This window comes from Haematobia irritans, chromosome 2, assembly GCF_050003625.1.
Source record: "Haematobia irritans isolate KBUSLIRL chromosome 2, ASM5000362v1, whole genome shotgun sequence".
In the NCBI taxonomy this organism is placed as follows: Eukaryota; Metazoa; Arthropoda; class Insecta; order Diptera; family Muscidae; genus Haematobia; species Haematobia irritans.
The window spans coordinates 82,276,081-82,285,623 of NC_134398.1; the positions used below are offsets into that span (position 1 = coordinate 82,276,081).

General features: G+C 35.5%; 1 protein-coding gene and 1 long non-coding RNA gene across 2 annotated transcripts; one reads left to right on the forward strand and one right to left on the reverse strand.

Annotated features, from left to right (window-relative positions):
• Positions 1-1,495: 1,495 nt before the first annotated feature.
• ath (ATP-dependent RNA helicase DHX33) lies at positions 1,496-5,295 on the reverse strand. Its single transcript, XM_075295432.1, has 4 exons — positions 4,299-5,295; positions 4,151-4,226; positions 2,166-2,951; positions 1,496-2,101 (listed from the first exon to the last, which is right to left on the reverse strand). The coding sequence occupies exons 1-4, from the start codon at positions 5,189-5,191 to the stop codon at positions 1,703-1,705; spliced, it is 2,154 nt and encodes a 717-aa protein (XP_075151547.1). The 5' UTR covers positions 5,192-5,295; the 3' UTR covers positions 1,496-1,702.
• A 362-nt stretch (positions 5,296-5,657) lies between these two features.
• On the forward strand, positions 5,658-6,153 carry LOC142223091 (uncharacterized). The gene is made up of 2 exons (XR_012718555.1): positions 5,658-5,896; positions 5,954-6,153. It is a non-coding gene; the product is annotated as an uncharacterized LOC142223091 (long non-coding RNA).
• Positions 6,154-9,543: the final 3,390 nt, after the last annotated feature.

Sequence of the window (9,543 nt, forward strand, 5' to 3'; positions counted from 1 at the left end):
CGTCAAACGAATAACTTCAGTGTGAACGAATTGTAAAGTGTGAAGTCATAGTAAATAAATTGTAGATTGTCGTTATTTAAAAGAACTGTGTTTTAATTGTCGGGTAATTGAAAACGCCTAAATATAAAAACGTAACAATATGTTTACTCATAATATGTAAATTTATACTTGTTTATATTCACACGTAGTATTTTTCCTATATTTAATGAAATTTTCTTTGTGTATATATATTTGTAATGCGCCAATTGGTTACTTTCATTATTTTACTTCCAGCATACACTTTGTCTCTCTTTGTAAACACATATATGTTTATGGGCTATTTCTAAATTAATATATGTTTGAATCCAAGCATATTATATTTATAAACATTTTATGTCCCAAACATAATATGTTCTAACATATTAACATATATGTCCCAAACATATTATGCCAGTTTATGAACATTATATGTTTGCACTCAAAAATATTGTGTTTAAAAATTTGAGTTCCAAACATATAATGTTTGTACCCAAACATATGAAAAACAGTCTTTTTCGTCCGTGTAGGACAAAGATACACAACTTATCAACACACATTCAGCGAAAGCAGGCAAGTGAAAGACGAATATACAAATATCTTGATCACATGAGATCACAATACTATACTATAGACTCAAACCCAATCGAAATGGTATCAACTATATTTCGTTAAATCTAAATAGAACATATTTGGAGCTAATGAAGAAAGAAGACAATGTAGCCTCTGCAATCTACATGAAGAAGAAACTATTGAACATTTCATCGGGCAATGCCCTGTATTTCGAGAAAATAGGTTGGCGATATTTAAAAAGAATTATCTAAGCTTAAATGAAGTATTAGACGGACGAGATATAAATCACTGGAAAAATCTTGTAAAATACATAAGTTACTGTTTACGATATAGAAACTTTCTTATAAATGAATTCAATTGAAAGCAAACATTATTGCCAGACGTTACAATGTAAATTAAAATACATCTTCTTTATATTATCTTATATTATTTTATATTATAAACATACTCATATTGAAATTGTACAAACAAAATTTATATGATGAAATAAAGAAGTCACACATACATACATATTACAAAATATTTCGTATTTTAGTATGATTTATGGCTGATGTAAGAGAACAATATAATATATGTTGTTTGTTGTCCAGAGAGCGCCTTAGGTTATTTCTAATTTATTGAAATGTCTAAATGTATTCCACATCAAATCAGGTTTCCCTTTGACCGGGATCCCGGGAAATTCGAAAAAAATTCCCGCTTTCCCGGGAATGCAAAATTCCGGGAAAAAGAAAACCGTAATTGTGGAGGTAAAGCAGGCCACGATCCCCACGTCGGAATGCAATGCTCAATTTCAGATGTTTTCGATTCGTTCGTGAAAAAAAAAATTTTATTATTTTTTTTTATTTTGATTATAAGAAAATAATTTATTTTATAAAACTAAGAAATAATAAATAAAAAAACAAAGAAGTTTAAATTCAACGTTCCTTTATTGGGCTTAACTACACTTCGAAAACCTGAATGAATAGAATACTAGAAATTAGCCTAGATACATACATGTAAGGTGATATCGACGAGTTAACGAAACAATGACTAATGAACTAACGACTAACCTTAAAAAAAACAGAGGCGATGTAGTAATATATGTGAATTAAAAAAGGCTATTGCCACATGATAATTATGAAGTAATTTTGATTCGACTCAAATGGGTAAAATTGGGTACAACTTCTGCAACCCATTCCGGTGCTATTTCTGTAACCTGACGTAAGAAATTTCGTTCCGTTAGCACTATCTCGGAAAATATGATGTACTCGGGCCGATACTTTCCATGGAATACACTAGATGGATGAATTTTGGCACGCTGACGACCAGTGATGGTCATATAGAAGTTATCCCGTTGCAATTCGGCAATATTATCGAAAAGCCCTACTAGAAGACATTTTCGAACTTGGTCGAAATTGTTGCCACAGCTGTTGACCTGCAAAGCCAAACGTTCAACAACCTCCAATAGTTGTTTACGAACATCGCGTGCATATGAAAGGTTTCGAGTGTTGAGAAAGTTGTCATGGCACCATAACTGGAATAATTTAAACGATTTGTTAAAGACCGCCAATTATAATAATCATCGCAACTATAATTACCTTAGTCTTCTCAGTCTTTTGAAAGGCACTGAAAACGTTCAGCAAAGTTAAATGATCACCGTGTTTGGAGTGAAATTTAGCATGCGCCAAATTAGCCTGCTCTCGTTTTTCAACACTAGAAACGAAAACATTTTCACCCGAGAGTACGGCAACCAAACTCAACATCTCTTCCATACAACCAAATTGAGGTGCAACCAATAAAAGTTTGCTGTACTGAGGATCTAATGGAAATTGGGCCATTTGTCTTCCCAATGGCGTTAATTCTGGTACTGTTGACGCATTACGGACTGCTCCTAATGATTCTAGTTTCTGGTAGGCTGCTTCCATAGCTTCAGGGGAAGGCCTGTCGAGAAAATCGAAACTCTTGCAATCTATCCCTAATGCCAGCAATTGTAACACTGTCGAACAGATATTACTACGAAGAATTTCTGGTTTTGGCATCTTCTCGAAAGAATTCATTTCTTGCTGGGTATAAGTTCTATAGCAAGTACCAGGAGCATCACGTCCAGCGCGACCGCAACGCTGCCAAGATTGTGCTTGAGATATTCGAACTACCCGAAGCACATCCAATCCTGTACTGGGACTGTATATACGTCGCTTGACGAATCCGCAATCGATTACACAACGTATTCCCGGAATTGTTACTGAAGTTTCGGCGATGTTTGTAGCCAAAACAATTTTTCTAGCATTGGCTGGAGCAGGAAGAAAACATTCCAATTGCTTGTTCTGAGGAAGTTGGGCATACAGTGGAAATACTCTTACACCAGCCACCGTGCTTAAATTTGTCTGAAAATATATAAAATGATGATGTTAACTTCGTAGAGATTTCTTGTGAATATTTTGTAATGTGTATGTTTTAAGAAAGGGATTTAAAATTATAAATCCTGTTTAATATCATTAAAAGTAGCGAAAACATATCAAACTCTTACACAATATTTGGTTTTACTTGAATGACATGAGGACACTCACCATTTCTCAAGACGAAAATGGTTTCTATTAGTTCCTCTAACATGACTATACAAATGTGGAATTTAAAAGTTAAATTCTCAAGAATCCGTCTGAAAGATAACAATCACTGAAAAAATATGAGTATGATCTTAGGATTCGATATTCGACACACCAAACAAGTGGATTACAAGATTGCATCAGATATTTATTAATCAGTAAGATTAATCTTTTCTTGGGGTCGAAATTAAAGCATTGAACTATTTCCTGAAATGCGCGCTCTTGTTGGCATTTTAAATGATAGATTGTATAGATATATCGGAAAAGCCAAGGAAACAAAATTTGTCGGCACAGGAACAATCAGAACCGAATATCGCTATTGGCTAGACTTTATAGAGGATATCAATGGGCAATCTAGTCTTGTGTGTCCACACGCGAAGTTTATTATACATATGAGCATTATTTACTATTTGCATAGGTAGATCATATGGGCAAAAAGAAAAATAATACCCAAATAATCCTCATTGGGTTTTTATTCTATTTAAAAAACACTCTGGAATATGTCATGAGATATAGGCTAGGTTAGTGGCAGTCGGTTATTACTTTCGACACACGTTTACTATTCAGTCCATTGTAGTACAACAGGTGGTTGACTTCTCTCTTATTAATGAGTGCTGCCCGTTTCTAGCATATTGACAAGCTACATCCTTTTTATAACCGCCCAAACGGAGTTTCACATTACGGTGAAATCACTCAGAGAAGATTTGAAATACTCCGAAATGTCACCAACATTACTGAGAGGGGATAATCCATCACTGAAAAACTGTTTGGTGTTTGATCGAAATGGTTTCATGGTTTCAATCATGACCCTTTGTATGCAAGGAGGTAAAGCCATAGCATCACGATGGGATACGATTTTGCCACAATTTGTGGGGGTAAAAAGTAACAGCTAACAGAGTTCTAGTCCACATGATTAATTGAAAGTTGGGTTCAATTTTTCTAACATCAATATAGTTTTCTTAAAAGAAGAGTATGATTACCTTGGCTATTTGACGTATCTGCTGAGCCATTGCCTCTATCTCTTCCTGCCCGGTCAAAAATATCAACACATCATGGCTGAAAAAAAAAAAACGTTGAAAATGAATAAAAAACTAGTTACTATAAAAACATAGCATTTCATGATCTTACTTTGATGGGGCACTACGATGTATCTCGAAAAGAGTCACAAGAGTGGCATGTAAATAATCAGACTGAGTTTCTTTGGCATGCATAACACGTACAGGATGTGTGCGACCCTCCAAGTAAAACCCCCTTACCCCGAAATATCGACCAAAATGATCAATATCCATAGTAGCCGAGGTTACTATAACCTTCAGTGGAACTAAGCTACGCAACCGTCTCTGTCTTTGTGCCTCTTTTACAATACCAAATAGAACGTCCGTGCTTACGGTACGTTCGTGTGCTTCATCCAACATGATGACAGCATAGTTTCTTAACAACCGGTCTGCAAGTGCTTCTCGTAGAAGAAAGCCATCCGTCATGAATCGTATCCGCGTCTTAGTGGACGTACAGTCCTCAAATCGTACTGTGTAACCCACTGTCTCTCCCAGTTGAGAGTGTTGTTCTAAAGCTACGCGCTTTGCAACAGTAATTGCAGCAACTCGTCGGGGCTGTGTCACAGCAATCATTCCTCTATTTCCAAATCCTGCAGCTAGTAAGAATTGTGGTATTTGTGTCGTTTTCCCCGAACCAGTCTCTCCCATTATGAGCAACGTGTCCGATTTATGGCATTCCTGCACCAAACGTTTACGGCAACCCGTCACTGGCAAGGCCTGCCGTTGTTGTTCCAATTGCACTTTTGACGTCACTTGTTTCGTTGTGGGCTGGTTTTGTTGCTGCTGTGAGTTGTTACCTTTGTTATTCGCTACCCCCACTTGACCCAGACCATTTCCTTTGAAAAGTTTCCCATTACCACTATCGGGACTTTGCAATTTTCTTTTAAGAGGAATTACTCCATTTCGTATTGTAGAGCCAATTGGCTTTAATGGAGATTTACTTGGTAAAGAATATTTAGACTCCATTTATCGTCCAATGGAGTTGCTCTCCACGGTATCTACCAAAATAATGGAGTTTAGAGAAATAAACAAACACGTGAAAAAAAAACTAATTAAAAAAACATTGACGTTTCATGTCAATCAGTCAGCGATGACACTTCTGTCGTTTCGTGGTACAAAATTCCGTACCTATTGTAGATGATGGTGATGGAACAACGCAACCCATACACAACATTGGAAACCTGTTTGATTTCAAAACTCATTCCAATACTGGAATGTGAAAATTTTTAAAAACGGACTTTGCTGTTTGTCAGTCAATCCAATCACGCATTGTACACTCATAAGTGAGCGAGTTTAGCCGCTAAACCCAAAACTAAATCTGCATAAACAGAATAAAATTATATCTTTTTGGTGCAAATGTTAGGGCTGTTTTCCTTTAGCTCTGGATGCAACAATTGTATGGGCTATCTAGGAAGATAGGAAATTGGCTACTGCCCTGCCAGCATTTCAAAGTTCCATTTCAACCTCATCGTTACCACAGACTCGTAAATGTCACTTCAACCATCATGAAAAGGTACATCAAAAAGTACATGCAAGTAATTTGCCATCCCTACTGTTAAAAAAGCCATTTTTTTGTGAAACGCCAAGCGCAACCAGCTTGTTATATTTTAATTAAATAAAAACGAAAATAAAGTTCTGAAAACATAGATTATACGCTTAAAATTGTGAAAGGTATATTGGTGAACAATTTGGTGATTTTCCAAATGGAATAAAGTGATTGTTTTTCAGATATTTTACAGACACGCTGCCTCCATGGAATAAAAACACTGGTTGATAGACGCAGCAACATGTAACTCAACATCATCATTAATGCTAAAAATTATGTTAAATGTAATGTGATAGTGGTATAAATGTTATATTTTTAAGAATTTGTAAATGTTTAATCAAATTAATAAATATCTAAACAAACGCGTTTTACTCGACCACAATGATTCTTTTACAACTATCTTAAAATGCACTTTTTCTGATTGTTTGGAGGGTCCCTTATTGGCGTCGTTCTAAATTGATCTATAAAGGCACCTAATAATTGCACTCATGCGAAACATTTTTGTAGTAACTTGGCGTGGTACAACTTCTCAATAGTGACGGCGCTTTTCCGACGAGTTTTTGATGTCGTATATGATTGTTTTCGACGTAGTGGGGATTCTCAAAAGAGTCCCCAAATTCAAAAAATGTTGGCAGGGTGAGGAGATCAAATAATTTACCGTGTTATTTTCATACTCGAACCAAACTCGTATACGACAAGTATTGACATAGCATTAAAATGCAAATAAAAAGAAATTAAGTGCACGAAATAAATTTCCTTAAGGCCGGTACTATGTTTATTCTTGCGAAAAATTTTTATGGAAACCATTATTTCGCACATAGAAAGCGGCGTTTTTTTAGGTAGCTTGGAGCGCTATTTTACAGGGAGCGATATTGGATTAAGTTGGTGGTTGTTGCTTGTTTTTACAAAATAACATTTTATTTTTCCTTGGGCAATTGATCTGCTATTCCTTTGATCCTTTGTATAGTTTCGGAACAAAAATATGGCCCGTGTTTGATTTATAAACCCGCACAAATTGTTTTTAATAAATAAATTATTTCTTAATTCACATTGCAAATGGCGCCGTGCTATAAACGTCAGTTTTTCAACACGAAAAAACAAAGTATCACAAATGGAATAAATTTCGCAAATTTTTCGCATTTTTTGGTTTTGTATGGAGTTTCAACGCGAAAACCGAACAGAGTACCGGCCTTAAAGTTCCGAAACTATACAAAGGATCAAAGGAATAGCAGATCAATTGCCCAAGGAAAAATAAAATGTTATTTTGTAAAAACAAGCAACAACCACCAACTTAATCCAATATCGCTCCCTGTAAAATAGCGCTCCAAGCTACCTAAAAAAACGCCGCTTTCTATGTGCGAAATAATGGTTTCCATAAAAATGTTTCGCAAGAATGAACATAGTACCGGCCTTTAGACGGGAAAATGTAATTTTTTTGTTGTTGCCTAAAATTTAACATTGTTTCATTAAGAAATTAAGTTTTTCATTTAAAATATAAAAACGAAAAACAAATAAAAAAATTACAAACAAGTATGGAACTAACATGGTAAATGCAACTTTTGGTATGACGCAAGCCAATTTCCTATCTTCCTCAACCCAGCAAAAAAAGCGTCGCCAAAAAAGTAATGAAAATGTTCTTTTTGGATCCGGAAGTGGTGCAAAATTGACGCAGAAGCGATGTATTTAACATGGGCTTGTCATAGGGCGGAAGTCCTCCATTTCAACAGCCGTTGCACTGAATTTGCATCACTTCTTTAGGTGTGATCCGAATTCAATGGTTTGGATGTAAATTTAAAAATTCTGTTATATTTTGTCTAATAAATAATTTTTATAATTTTTAATGGATTCTAACGCTTGTCGGAAACGTTTGACCTCAAATATTTTCAAAAATACATAATTTTTTCAGATTGGATTTAGCATTTTTTTCGACAAAATTTAAATTATTTGTAACATTTTATGAATTCTTACTCTGTTTTTAACCCATTTGAAGCAAAAAAAGTTATAATTACCCATTAAAAATATGAAAAAAAATAAGTTATAAAAAATTGAATTAAAAGAACTTCCTGAGTAGTTGAAATAAAGAACATCATTGGGAGTGCATCTTCTGGAAGTGCTTTTAAAGTTGTGCCTTTGGAAGAACTTCCAAATTTTTTGTTGGGAAGTTTATTGTCTTTGGTGTATTTGATTGTTGGTGAAACACCAAATATGCATTTAGGAATAAAGGGAAAAAACACTTAATTAATACCGTGGGCTCGAATCCGGTGCGTATGGACCAAATGTTGGGGTGATACCAAAATATCAAACGAAAGACATAAAAACACAGGGATTTTAGAGTTTGACAAAAAGAGAAGCAAAGGTTTATCTATTTATTGTCGTGAGCAATAACCCAGCAGCGGAAATAGGCGTACAGCAGGCATTTTATAATGCCTCCCAACACATGCAGTAGTCATGCACAGCCCATACGTACTCGCTTTCAGATTTGCACGGCGTGTCATTGGGGTTGAGGTCTACTCTTACGCTTCTCATAGTAGGGCGGAAAAATATACTGCAAAAAGAGCGCTATTATAATGCCTCAATTGACAGGCATGGAAAACCTCCTGCAAATGCAGGCATTTAATAAGATATTTTGGATATTTTAGATTTCCACCGCCGCCGGTTTCGAACCTGGGGGCTAATCACGGCATTCGATATCAAGAACTTTTGATCGAAATCAAGAACTTTTGACCACCTTGTAAGAATAGTGAATTATGAAGGTTTCCACTCGCAAAAAGTTTTAAGACGGCAGACAACTGTACAGCGATATAATTGACGTTGACATGCCACCAAAAATTATTTTCCATTTGAACGACTCCTTCGTCAGCCGAAATCGTCCATTGAGCCTGCAAAAGGTGACTCTAACAGTGCACACCATTTTAAACCCATGTACTTACACCAATAACAATGTGACTTTTATTCCTTATTTGTTGCCAAATTATTTTATAATGTGAAAAGAGATATGGGTCCATAAGATATAATGCAATACAATTTACTTATCCCACCATATGGAAGAATGCAAAGATTATTCCGATACCGAAATCTAAGTACTAAGATCACGTTTTCGCACGAAAAACTGTTATACTCCATATAAAAAACGTTAGCGCGGAATAAATGCGAAATCTTTGTTTTGAGCATTTTCAGAAACATATTTATACAACCCTGAATTTTTCTCACGAAAAAATAGGCAGGCATATTAGTTCGCATAAATAAGTTAACATCTAATTCAGAGTCACGACCCATTCCCATTTTGTGTTATGTTTCTAAAGTGTTCGAAAAGATTTTACATAAGCAGATATATGATTATCTTCTTCGTTGTAACTTGTTATCTGAAAGGCAGTCCGGTTTCCGCAGAGATGAGCGAGATGTGCGCAGTTGTGTGAGTGCACTGATCGAAGTTTCAGAATCAATTAGGAGAAATATTGATGAGAACCATTTTAGTTTTCTTGTCCTCTTAGATCACTCAAAGGCTTTCGATACTGTTGATCGCACAATGTTATGTCTGAAACTTCAAATATTTTTCAATTTCTCACCTACTGCTACCTCTCTTACTACTTCCTATCTTAACAATCGGTTACAGACGGTTTACAGCGGAGATACTTTTTCATTGCGATTACCACTTACGAAAGGGGTTCCACAGGGTTCTATAATTGGACCTCTATTATTTTGCATGTACGCCAATGACCTCCCTCTTGAAATAGTCCATAGTCAGATGCTTATGTATGCAGATGACATACAA

Bases quoted from the DNA above. Each gene is read 5' to 3' on its own strand.
- ath (XM_075295432.1), bottom strand. From the start codon at position 5,191: ATGGAGTCTAAATATTCTTTACCAAGTAAATCTCCATTAAAGCCAATT. The intron at 2,952-4,150 runs GTAATCATACTC...ATATATTTTCAG, and splicing joins AGATACGTCAAATAGCCAAG to ACAAATTTAAGCACGGTGGC. The intron at 2,102-2,165 runs GTAATTATAGTT...AAATTATTCCAG, and splicing joins AAAAGACTGAGAAGACTAAG to TTATGGTGCCATGACAACTT.